The sequence below is a fragment of the Mobula hypostoma genome, chromosome 6 (assembly GCF_963921235.1).
Source record: "Mobula hypostoma chromosome 6, sMobHyp1.1, whole genome shotgun sequence".
Taxonomy (NCBI): domain Eukaryota; kingdom Metazoa; phylum Chordata; class Chondrichthyes; order Myliobatiformes; family Myliobatidae; genus Mobula; species Mobula hypostoma.
Window position 1 is genome coordinate 24,123,896 of NC_086102.1, and position 13,804 is coordinate 24,137,699.

General features: G+C 43.8%; 1 protein-coding gene across 1 annotated transcript in view; it reads left to right on the forward strand.

Moving 5' to 3' along the window:
• The first annotated feature begins 1,209 nt into the window (after positions 1–1,209).
• The window catches only part of LOC134347869 (interferon-induced GTP-binding protein Mx-like), a 44,423-nt gene continuing 31,828 nt past the window's right edge, over positions 1,210–13,804 (forward strand). The window contains exon 1 of the mRNA XM_063050417.1: positions 1,210–1,412. Within this exon, the coding sequence (XP_062906487.1) occupies positions 1,397–1,412 (16 nt within the window). The 5' untranslated portion in view covers positions 1,210–1,396. The remainder of the gene's footprint in view (positions 1,413–13,804) is intronic.

Below are 13,804 nucleotides of genomic sequence, written 5' to 3' on the forward strand. Positions count from 1 at the left end.
CTCGATGGGCCGAATGGCTGACTTCTGCTCCTTTGTCTTATGGAAAAAGATAAAATGCTGGAGAAGGGGGAAATCAGAGAGAACAGAAGACCATGGAAGTAAGGGAAGGGGAAGAACATTGATGATGGAAGAAGGAAGAGGAGATATCAGTATCTCAGCTGTTCCGGAATGAAAAGCCTCATCCTGAGAGCAGATGCGGTGGAGTTGGAGGAACTGAGAGAAGGGGATGGCATTTTTACGAGTGACAAGGTGGGAAGAGGTATAGTCCAGACAGCTGTGAGAGTCAGTGGGTTTATATACAGTATTAAAAGATAGACTGTCTACAGAGATGGAGACAGAAAGATGGAGATGGGGATGGAGGGGTTGCAAATAGACCAATAAAATTCGAGGCTATACCAAGCTGTGTTAGTTAATACAGTATGATTGGGTTTTAGTGATTCAGGTCTGGAATTATTGGTAAACGAGGACTTTTGGAAGTAAAAACATGAGGAAAAGAGCTAATGCAAAACTATGGGTTCAACTTAATAATAGAAACCTTGTGGCAAGAGAACAATCAGGTAACAATGGTGATTTGATTGACTAAAACAAGACTTGCCCTGTCCAATAGTCCATCCCAATCAACCAGAATAACAAATAAATTAAATACATCAAGTAATCTCTCACACTTCAGTAGCAGGAGCCTGAAGAACCTAGGAAAGTTATTCAAAAAGTGGGTCAGACAGCATTTGTTTTTTTTTTGGTGGGGGGAAGATGCAGTCAATGTTTGGAGTTGACACTTCATCTGGGCTGAAAGATAAGGGGGATATACCCAGTTTAAAAAGATGGAGGGAGGGCGTGGAGAATGAGCCGTCAGGGCATAGGTGAGCCAGGTGAGGGGAGGTTCAAAGTTCAAATGGCATTTATTATCAAAGTAGGTGTACACTATGCAACCCTGAGACTTGTCTTCTTCGCAGAACAGCACAGAACAAAGAAACGCCATAGAATCCAGTTTACAGAAAAAACCCGCACAAGCCCATCAGACGTGCTAAAAAATAAATCACGCTAAAAGCAAACAAATAGCACACAACAAATTGAATATCAAATCGTGTAGAGTCTCCAGAAGTGAGTCCAGAACACCAGCCGCCGAGACGAGTAATGCCAGTCAGCTCGGGCACAGCCACCAAGTCAGTCAGTCAGTCAGTCAGTCAGTCAGGTCAGTGCAGTGTCGATTGCTGTGCGTCTCAAATCGCGCTGAGGACGTTAAACCTCAAACCTCGGCCATGGGCCATGAGCCGATCGAACCTTCTAGCGAGGGACCCGGGACTCCAGCACCTTCCGGCGGCAGCAGCGAGAGGGAGACCGCTCAAACGCAAGCAGCCGGCACTTTTGGTTTTCCGCTCTCGGTGCTTTAATCGGCATGGAACCGAGCACAGGTTCGTATTCCGCCTTAACGAAACGACGCAGCGTACATCCCCCGCGACGGTCATGGCTGCTCGCCACGCCGAATCCCCTTGGGAATGGCTCAAGCGCCAGGTCATTCAGTCAGCCCAAAAATACATTCAGAAATCGCAAGTTTTCAGGCTGCAATTCATCTCAGTTCTGAAGAAGAATCTGTAAGATGCCCATGTTTGGTCATTGGCGCCTCTTGCCAGTGATAAACAGATGAGATTCTATTGTATTTGTTATACGTACTGTGAATACCCACAGTAAAAAGCCTCTCAGGGTAGTGGTAGTAAATGGTGACATACAGTATATGTACTTTGATAATAAATTTACTTTGAAATCTGAACTTTGGGAGTAACTTCAGAAGCTAGGAGATGAGAGGTCGAAGTGACAAATAAAACTGAGACTGATGTCATCTGACATGAGTGCAGGGAAGGGAAGTGGAGAGGGGTTAGGAGAATGGTCGGGGGCTGTGAATCCAGTGGGGCCAATGAGTAGAGGATGGAGGAGGATGAAACTTGTTGATGAGGGCCAGGTAGATCAAGAGGAGAAACAAAAGAGAAGAGGTGCAGAGGGGAGCAGTGCTGAATTCAATATCCATGCTGCCATGTTCTCAGCTAACCAGGCAGACTATAATATGCTGTCCCTTTAGACCAGCCATTCTCAACGGGGGCCCTGGCACATTTGAAGGAGGCCACCAACTGAAAACTGTGAGAAGGGGAGCCCCAAGGGTTTATGGGGGCCCTGGTAACTGAACCAATGAAATACCCAAGCAGCAACCTTCATTGGAGTCAATAGTTTCCCTTCTATTTATAATATCTTTCCAACACACCATTTGAATTCTGTCTGTCTCTCTGTGTCTTGTTTTACAGCAGTTGGCACCCAGCTTAATGGTGCATTACTGCCACCTTCTGCTCCGGAGTGTGCCATAGACATACATTCTAAATCCCTTCACCCAATCTCTCTCTCTCTCTCTCACACACACACACACACACACACACACACACACACACACATATACCCTAACCTATACTTTATCCTCCCATCTTTGGCCATCCTAGTACCCTATTCCTGTTTATCCGTCATATCCTATAAAAAACCCCTGTACCCCTTAAGAAATCTAAAAATACCCTAACCTGTGCTCTCTCACCCATGCCCAGCAACCCTTTTAATGTGAATTCCTGCACCCCCAATTCCCTTAGTTTAATTCTCATCATCTCTCTCTGTACCCCATACTTGCTGCAACTCACCGTTTGAATTCGGCACACCTGGTAAATTCATCGCTTAAGCTCCTCCCACACAGCCTCACTTCAGAGTCAGTCGCGAATCAGACTGCACCATGTCAACGTATTCAATCAAGGGTTCTTGCATCCATTATCACCATACTTAATTCTCCGAAGATCAGCGTGTCTTGCTAGGCCCTTTTTAGCCTAGTAACTTTAAAGTATATGTGTTTGGATATATTATATCTTAAGGTAGGTTGTGAAAAGTGTTTATTACTGCATATGAAGTCACGGAAAAAAAAATCCCTGGCTCTGGGTGACAGCATTTTTTGTCAGCAATGTATCTGTATTTCGCGTGCCAGAAGAATCGATGAGATGGCATGGGACATTGAAGAGGGATTGGTCAGTTCATTACAATCCAAGAAATTCTCTTAACAATTAGAAGCAAAGAGTGGGAATAAATGGGATCTTTTCAGAATGGCAGGCAGTGACTAGTGGGGTACCACAAGGCTCAGTGCTGGGACCCCAGTTGTTTACAATATATATTAATGACTTAGACAAGGGAATTAAATGCAGCATCTCCAAGTTTGCAGAAGACACGAAGCTGGGTGGCAGTGTTAGCTGTGAGGAGGATGCGAAGAGGATGCAGGGTGACTTGGATAGGTTAGGTGAGTGGGCAAATTCATGGCAGATGCAATTTAATGTGGATAAATGTGAGGTTATCCACTTCGGTGGCAAGAACAGGAAAACATTATTATCTGAATGGTGGCCGATTAGGAAAAGGGGAGGTACAATGAGACCTGGGTGTCATTGTACACCAGTCATTGAAAGTGGGCATGCAGGTACAGCAGGCGGTGAAAATGGCAAATGGTATGCTGGCATTCATAGCAAGAGGATTTGAGTACAGGAGCAGGGAGGTACTACTGCAGTTGTACAAGGCCTTGGTGAGACCACACTTGGAGTATTGTGTGCAGTTTTGGTCCCCTAATCTGAGGAAAGACATTCTTGCCATAGAGGGTGTACAAAGAAGGTTCACCAGATTGATTCCTGGGATGGCAGGACTTTCATATGATGAAAGACTGGATCGACTAGGCTTATACTCTCTGGAATTTAGAAGATTGAGGGGGGATCTTATTGAAACGTATAAAATTCTAAAGGGATTGGACAGGCTAGATGCAGGAAGATTGTTCCTGATGTTGGGGAAGTCCAGAACGAGGGGTCACAGGTTAAGGATAAAGGAGAAGCCTTTTAGGACCAAGATGAGGAAAAACTTCTTCACACAGAGAGTGGTGAATCTGTGGAATTCTCTGCCACAGGAAACAATTGAGGCCAGTTCATTGGCTATATTTAAGAGGGAGTTAGATATGGCCCTTGTGGCTAAAGGGATCAGGGGGTATGGAGACAAGGCAGGTACAGGGTTCTGGTTGGATGATCAGCCATCATCATACTGAATGGCGGTGCAGGCTCGAAGGGCCGAATGGCCTACTCCTGCACCTATTTTCTATGTTTCTATGTTTCTAGACAAAACTACTTTATAAGATAATGACGCTCTTCTCATGGCTTCTGTGAGATTCTGGAATGGAAATGAACTGATGGAAAAGATGTTGTTTGCCAGGAGGATTAAAATGGATACTAAGGGACTGTCTATTTTTGAAGAAGTCAAAAGTTACTTAAGCAAGAACAATATTCCAATGGAGAGTATAATTGCTTGTGCAACTAATGGTGCCGCTTCTATGGTTGGTCGATACAGAGCATTCATCGCCCATCTAAAAAGAGTTATACCTTCTGTCTTTACTATTCATTGCGTCATTCACAGGGAGCACCGAGTAGCTAAAAACTTAGGAGGACGTCTCAGTCTTTCGTCTTTAATTGCCATAAAGGCTGTAAACTTCATCAAATCCCATGCCCTTCAGGATCATCCTTTCCGGCAGCTGTGTGAAGAAAATGATGAAGACTTCCGGACACTGCTGCTGCATACTGAGGTGAGGTGGCGTTCCAAGGGAAACTGTCTTCAATGTTTCTTTACACTCTGGGACACCACAGTTTCCTTCATTTCTGATAAAGAGCATGGAGAAAGACTCGTTGATGCTAAGGCAGACATATTTTATCTGGCAGATAACTTTCAGAAACTTAATTTGTTAAACAAGACTTTACAGGGCAAAAACAGTAACCTCGTAGATTGTAAGGAAGCCATTGTTTCTTAAGAAACTCGAAGTCTATTGCCACAATATGGAACGTTGGGAATTTTTACAATTTCCAAACCTGAAGACGATCGCAGAGGCACTGAAAGACGATGACCGTACCGTTTATGTGAAACATCTCAAGCAGATGCACAAGGATATGCAAGAAAGATTTAATGACCTATTAAACCTTGGTATCCCGGATTGGATTTTGAATCCATTTGAAGTACAACTCACCCAAGTTGAGGCAGAAACTCAAGAGAGTTTGATTGATCTTCAGAGTGATATAACTGCACGTCATCAGTTCAGTCAGATTCAAAAAGGTTTTTGGATCAAGAGTGATCTGCGGAATAAATTTACAACACTGTGGGAAAAAGCCCAAAGATTTTTTTATTGCCTTTCCCTCAACATATTTGGTTGAGAGCCCATTCTGCAAGGTAGCTTCCTTGACAAAATCCAGGAACAGAATTGATATCGCAACAAGAAGTGACCTCCGACTGTCATTGTCTAATTTGAAGCCCGATATCACGAAACTTGCAGAGAAGCACCAAGCTCAAGGATCGCATTAGGCCTGATAGATGCTTAATTTCATACAGTCTTTTTTAAAATTTTGTCCGGTATGTTGGAATGTTCAAGTTTTCTTTGTATTCAATAATAGATGATTTTCTGTCTATCCGTTTGTGTTGTATCCCTGTTTGAAAGGGGGGCCCTGGAACCTGAGAAGAGTTCCTAAGGGGACCGTGGCCAAAAAAACGGTTGAAAATCACTGCCTTAGGCCATAAAACATAGGAGCAGAATTAGGCTTTTGACCTATTGAGTCTGCTTCGCCATTTCATCATGGCTGATTTATTATTACTCTCAACCCCATTCTCCTACCTTTTCCCCATAACTTTTGACGCCCATGCGCAACCTTTGACGCCCTTTAGCCTTCATTTAGCCTCAGCTGTCATCAGAAAAGGCAAAGGACAAACACATCAGTGTGGGAATGGGAAAGAGAACGAAAATGCCTGAAAACCTGGAGATCCAGGCAGCCACGGAGACGTCATCCAGTCTGCATCTGAATAGAACTCAACGGGAGCACCGGATGCAAAAAACAAGCCTGGTGAAAGACATGTGAAAGACATCCTCACCCAGAAGTGCTGTTTAGGGTCTGGAATGCAGTGAGAGAGAAGCTGTAGGGGCAACTCGTGGTTATGGAGGGGTGGGTGTGGGGTTTGGAGGCAGGGTGGTATAGGTTAAATGCAGAAGTTCAGTCATTAGAGGAAATAATAAGTGTGGGAAATAGAGGAGATGCAGGTTAGGGCTTCCTCATGAACAGTGGAGTAATGGTGAATCCATGTTTTAGACCACAAGACAAAATGATAAAGGAGCAGAATTAGGCTATCTGGCCCATCAAATCTGGTCCGCCATTTCATCATGGCTTATCTAATTTTCATTCTCTTGCCTTCTCCCCGTATTCCTTTATGCCCTAACCCAGGAGTCCCCAACCTTTTTTGCGCTGCGGACCGGTTTAATATTGACAATATTCTTGCGGACCAGCCAACCCAGGGGGAGGGTAGTGTTCCCAACGGACAAGAGTAGCAGGCAAAAAGACTACAATGACCATGAAGCCTTGCGCGGGCACCAGTGCGCATGCGTGTGCCTGCCGATATTCTCTGCAAAGTGTTTTTGGCGATTCTGTTCGGGGGCGGGGGTATTCATCACGACTGGAATATTGATAATAAGGGGCTAATACACTCAATTTTGTTTCTAAAAGGGATTATCTAACGAATTTAATATTAAACACACAGCGCATATTTTCCTCGCATGAATATAGTGATTAAGTCAATCATCAGGGGAGGACGGGGAGCTTGAAGTAAGTGTTGAACAAACTTCCAGTAGAAGTGGTAGAGGCAGATTCGATATTATTTAAAGAAAAATTGGATAGGTATATGGACAAGAAAGGAATGGAGGGGTATGGGCTGAGTGCAGGTCGGTGGGACAAGGTGAGAGTAGCGTTCGGCACGGACTAGAAGGGCCGAGATCGCCTGTTTCCGTGCTGTAATTGTTATTTAGTTATATAAGTCACTTATCAGTCAATGGCATCATAACATTTTAAGTAACCTTTGGATATTAAACACACAGCACATATTTTCCCCGTATAAACATATAAAATCATTGCAACACACCAGTATCGCTGAATCAGTGGGAGCCCTGGGCTTGTTTCCCTGCAATAAGATGATCCCATCGATGGGTGATGGGAGACAGCGATACTCGAAGGGGGTTCCTTCTGTCCAGTCTATTCTGCAATTTAGTTTTCGTTGCATTCGTTGCAGAGATATGTTGGAAATGGAAACAACGTTTTCAGTTCTTTCGTGGCTATCTCAGGATATTTAGCCTTGACTTTGATCCGGAATGCCGGCAGAGATGTTATGTCAAACATACTTTTCAGCCCGCCGTCATTTGCAAGCTCGAGCAGTTGATCTCCTTCCCGCGCTGACATGGATGACGCGCGGGTAATGACCTCGTGTGCGTAATGGCTCAACAGCGCATGACAGGGAATGAGGAAAGGTGCAGCTGACTCATATCGCCAAATCATATCGTTTCCTCGCGGCCTGGTAACAAATGCTTTGCGGCCTGGTACTGGTCCGCGGCCCGCTGCTCTACGACTCATGTTCTCAGTATTATTTACTTAATTATTGTTTTTCTTTTGTATTTGTACAGACTGTCTTTTATTGTACATTGGCTGTTCGCCCATCTTTCTTTGTGTGATTCTGTTGTAATTCTTTGTATTACTGAGAACACCTGCAGGAGGGGATTACTTCACTCGCCCCATCACTGAATTGTTCAGACACTTTCAAGGACTCTTCATCTCATTATTATTATTATTGTTTATAAAAACAGGTATTTTTCTCAGCTCTATCAAGCTGCTAAAACCTGAGGTGTGGGCATAGCTAAGCATGCTCATTTTTTAATTGCTAGGAACTTTAGGACTATTCCAGTGGTGTTTAGTATGGTGGCTTTCTGAAGATTTACATAGATATTACTGTGTATCCTTAATTGTTTAATGCTATTGTGTAGTGCCTTTGGTTTGATACCAGTGGTAGATATTTCTATCGGAACAATGTATACTCTGTCCAAAGCCCTTCCATTTACTCTTTTAGTTCAGCATATTTCTGGTGCTTTTCCACTTATTGATTTCTGTAAGTTCTCTGTGTTTGGAATGACTATTAATTAAGTTGTTCTTGCTTGTTTATCCTGTATTAATATATCCGGAGAGTTATTATGAATTGCCCTATCTGTAATAATGGATTGGCTATAATATAACTTGTGGTATTTGGACTCTAAAACTGGATCAGGCTTGTATTTATAGTAAGATATGATTTCTTTTATGAGTTTGTATTTTAAAGCAAGATTTTGGTGAATGATGTTTGCCACTTGATTGAGCCCGTGTAAGTAATCAGATTGGGTTAAACTGAGACAGGATCCTGTAATGTGGTGGATTGTTTCTGGTTTTCCTTGGCTTTATTGTTATTATTATTTACTTTTTTTCTTTCATTTGGTATTTGCACAATTCGTTGTCTTTTGCACACTGATTGTCTGCCCTGTTGGTGCAGCCGTTCACTGATTCTATTATAATTATTTGATTTATTGAGTATGCCCACAAGGAAATGAATCTCAGGGTGACATATATGTACTTTAATAATAAATTTACTTCAAACTTATAACTTTATCGGATGAAGGGTCTTGGCCCGAAATGTAGACTGTTCGTTCTTCTCCATAGATGCTACCTGACCTGCTAAGTTCCTCCAGCATTTTGTGATTGTTGCTCTGGATTTCCAGCAACTGCAGAATCTTTTGTGTTTATCATATGAGATCCAAGAGGTGTAAATGGTGCCTACAATTTGTCACCCTAAACCTGAAAGCTACCTAAATCCTCTAGTAGGGTGAAAGTGTCTGCTTTGTGATCAGCTGAATTATAAATGCATAAGGAAATCTTTGCATTGACAGGGGCGCCATGCTAGCGTAGGGAGTTAGCACAATACTGTTATAGCTCAGGGCATCGGAGTTTGGAGTTTAATCCTGGCGTCCTCCCCATGGATTGTGTGGGTTTCCTCCAGGTGCTCCAGTTTCTTCCTACAGTCCAAGGACTTACAGTACTGGTTAGATTGTTAATTGGTCATTGTAAATTGTCCTGTGATTAGGCTAGGGTTATTTCAGGGTTTCTGGTGGCACAGCGTGAAATAAATATATAAATTTCAAGTGTTTGTATAGGAAGAAGGGCTACTAATGAAATAGACAAAAATTACTTTGTCAAGGGAAGTTCACATACGAACTTTGGGATTGACATTCTAGAATTGTGAAGACATCACAGGCAAATTGTTGTGTTAGGTTCCTCTCTAGCCACTGCATTTTCTTCCCCAGTGACTGGATTATTCTGCATAAACCTCCTGAAACCTATCATTTGAAACATAATTCAATGGCCAAGATCTGGTATCTTTTACTCCTTATGTCATCTTTCCACAGTCCACAAATTAATGTCGAGTATTTTTTGCAACACTTCCACTCACTCACTTCAAAATTTCAAAGTAAATTTATTAACACAATACATATATGTCACAATATACTTCCCTGAGATCCATTTTGTCGCAGATACACACAGTGAATACAAAGAAACACAATAGATTCAAACTGCACACAATAAAGACAGACAAACAAACAATCTGCAAAAGACAAATTATGCAAATTAAAAAGAGAGAAAAAAAAACAATAAATAAATAATATCGAGAACATGAGTTGCAGACTCTTTGAAAGTGAGACCATAGTGTGTGGAATCAGTTAAGTAACATACAAACATAGAAAACCTACAACACAATACAGGCCCTTTGGCCCACAAAGTTGTGCCGAACATTTTCCTACCTTAGAGATTACTAGGCTTACCCATGTACTGATCCAAAAGTCTCCTAAAAGACCCTATCGTATCCGCCTCCACCACCGTTGCCGGCAGCCCATTCCACGCACTCATCACTCTCTGCGTAAAAAACTTACCCCTGACATCTCCTCTGTACCTACTCCCCAGTACCTTAAACCTGTGTCCTCTAGTGGCAACCATTTCAGCCCTGGAAAAAAGCCTCTGACTATCCACATGATCAATGCCTCTCATCATCTTATACACCTCTATCAGGTCACCTCTCATCCTCCGTCGCTCCAAGGAGAAAAGGCCAAGTTCACCCAACCTGTTTTTATAAGGCATGCTCCCCAATCCAGGCAACATCCTTGTAAATCTCCTCTGCACCCTTTCTATGGCTTCCACATCCCTCCTGTAGTGAGGCGACCAGAACTGAGCACAGTACTCCAAGTGTCGTCTGACCAGGGTCCTATATAGCTGCAACATTACCTCTTGGCTCCTAAATTCAATTCGACGATTAATGAAGGCCAATACACCGTAAGCCTTCTTAACCACAGAGTCAACCTGTGAGCTGCTTTGAGTGTCCTATGGACTCGGACCCTAAGATCCCTCTGATCCTCCACACTGCCAAGAGCTTACCATTAAAACTATATTCTGCTATCATATTTGACCTACCAAAATGAACCACATCACACTTACCTGGGTTGAACTCCATCTGCCAATTCTCAGCCCAGTTTTGCATCCTATCATTGTCCCGCTGTAGCCTCTGACAGCCCTTCACACTACCCACAACACCTCCAATCTTTCTGTCATCAGCATATTTACTAACCCATCCCTCCACTCCTCATCCAGGTCATTTATAAAAATCACGAACAGTAAGGGTCCCAGAACAGATCGCTGAGGCACACCACTGGTCACCGACCTTCATGCAGAATATGACCCGTTTATAACCACTCTTTGCCTTCTGTGGGCAAGCCAGTTCTGGATCCACAAAGCAAAGTCCCCTTGGATCCCATGCCTCCTTACTTTCTCAATAAGCCTTGCATGGGATACCTTATCAAATGCCTTGCTGAAATCCATATACACTATATCTACTGCTCTTCCTTCATCAATGTGCTTAGTCACATCCTCAAAAAATTCAATCAGGCTCATAAGGCATGACCTGCCCTTGACAAAGCCATGCTGACTATTCCTAATCGTATTATACCTCTCCAAACGTTCATAAATCCTGCCTCTCAGGATCTTCTCCTTCAACTTACCAACCACTGAAGTAAGACTCAATGGTCTATAATTTCCTGGGCTATCTCTACTCCCTTTCTTGAATAAAGGAACAACATCCGCAACCCTCCAATCCTCCAGAACCTCTCCCGTCTCCATTGATTTAAAGATCATCGACAGAGGCTCAGCAATCTCCTCCTTCGCCTCCCACAGTAGCCTGGGGTACATCTCATCCGGTCCCGGCAACTTATCCAACTTGATGCTTTCCAAAAGTTCCAGCACATCCTCCTTCTTATTATCTACATGCTCAAGCTTTTCAGTCCGCTGCAAGTCATCACTACAATCACCAAGATCCTTTTCCATAGTGAATACTGAAGTAAAGTATTCATTAAGTACCTCTGCTATTTCCTTCGGTTCCATACACACTTTCCCACTGTCACACCTAATAGGTCCTATTCTTTCACGTCTTGTCCTCTTGCTCTTCACGTACTTGTAGAATGCCTTGGAGTTTTCCTTAATCCTGTCCGTCAAGGCTTTCTCATGGCCCCTTCTGGCTCTCCGAATTTCCTTTTTAATCTCCTTCCTGTTAGCCTTATAATTTTCTAGATCTTTAACATTGCCTAGCTCTCTGAACCTTTCGTAAGCTTTTCTTTTCTTCTTGACTAGATTTATTACAGCCTTTGTACACCACGGTTCCTGTATCCTTTCATAACTTCCCTGTCTCATTGGAACGTACCTATGCAGAAGTCCACACAAATATCCCCTGAACATTTGCCACATTTCTTCCGTACTTTTCACTGAGAACATCTGTTTCCAATTTAAGCTTCCAATTTCCTGCCTGATAGCCTCATAATTCCCCTAACTCCAATTAAACACTTTTCTAACTTGTCTGTTCCTATCTCTCTCCACTGCTATTGTAAAGGAGATAGAATTATGATTACTAACTTCAAAATGCTCTCCCGCTGAGAGATCTGACATCTGACCAGGTTCATTTCCCAATACCAAATCAGGTACAGTCTCTCCTCTTGTCGGCTTATCTACATACTGTGTCAAGAAACCTTCCTGAACACACCTAACAAACTCCACCCTATCTAAACCCTTTAGGGAGATGCCAGTCGATATTTGGGAAATTAAAATCTCCCATCACGACAACTCTGTTATTATTTAACACCTTTCCTGGATCAGTTTCCCTAACTGCTCCTCGATATCCCCGTTACTATTGGGCGGCCTACAAAAAACACCCAGTAAAGTTATTGACTCCTTCCTGTTCCTAACCTCCACCCACAGAGACTCTGTAGACAATCCCTCCATGGCGTCCACCTTTTCTGCAGCAGTGACAGTATCTCTGATCAGTGCCACGCCCCCACCTCTTTTGCCTCCCTCTCTGTTCTTTCTGAAACGTCTAAAGCCCGGCACTTGAAGTAACCATTCCTGTCCCTGAGCCATCCATTTCTCTGTAATGGCCACCACATCATAGCTCCAAGTACTGATCCATGCTGTAAGCTCATCCACTTTGTTCACAATACTGTTTGCATTAAAATAGACACATCTCAAACCGTCCATCTGAGCACGTCCCTTCTCTATCACCGCCTATCCTCCCTCACACACTGTCTCCAAGCTTTCTCTATTTGTGAACCAACCACCTCTTCCCTGGTCTCTTCAGTTCGGTTCCCACCCCCCCAACAATTCTAGTTTAAACTCTCCCCAGTAGCCTTAGCAAACCTCCCCGCCAGGATATTGGTACCCCTGGGATTCAAGTGCAACCCATCCTTTTTGTACAGGTCACACCTGCCCCAAAAGAGGTCCCAATGATCCAGAAATCGGAATCCCTGACCCCTGCTCCAATCCCTCAGCCACGCATTTATCCTCCAACTCATTCTATTCCTATACTCACCGTCGTGTGGCACAGACAGTAATCCTGAGATTACTACCTTTGTGGTCCTGCTTCTCAACTTCCTTCCTAACTCCCCGTCATCTTTTTTCAGGACCTCATCCCTTTTCCTACCCATGTCATTGTAACCAATATGTACCACGACCTCTGGCTGTTCTCCCTTCCACTGCAGGATATCTTGGACGTGATCTGAAACATCCCGGACCCTGGCACCTGGGAGGCAAACTACCATCCGAGTTTCTTTCCTGCATCCACAGAATCACCTGTCTGATCCCCTAACTATAGAGTCCCCTTATCACTACTGCCTTCCTCTTCCTTTCCCTACCCTTCTGAGCCACAGGGCTGGACTCTGTGCCAGAGGCACGGCCACTGTTGCTTCCCACAGGTAGGCCGTCCCCCCAACAGTACTCAAACAGGAGTACTTATTGTCAAGGGGTACAGCCACAGGGGTGCTCTCCAGTACCTGACTCTTCCCCTTCCCTCTCCTGACTGTTACCCACTTGTCTGTCTCCTGTGGCCCTGGTGTGACCTTGATGCAAGTGTTGGGATACGTGAAGTTATTCACTCTGGTTCAGGAGCCTGATAGTTGAGGGGTAACCTGACGGTGTGGGACTTGAGACTCCTATACCTCCTTCCTGGTGGCAGAGGTGAGAAGATGGCCTTGATGATGGATGCTACTTTCCTGCGATGTTGTTCCTTGTAGATGTGCTCAAAGCTGGAGGGGTTTATTCCTTATCAGACTATGAGACAGAGAACAGGCTCTGCTCTGACATTTGATCATGATTGATTTATTTCCCCTCTCAACCCCATTCTGCTGCCTGCTATCCATAATCTTTGATGTCCTTCATAATCAAGAACCTATAAACCTCTGCTTTAAATACACCCAATGATTTGGCCTCCACGGCCACCTGTGGCAATGAATTCCACAGATTCGTCAACCTCCGGCTAAGGAAATTCTTCTTCATCTGTTTCCCAAAGAGGT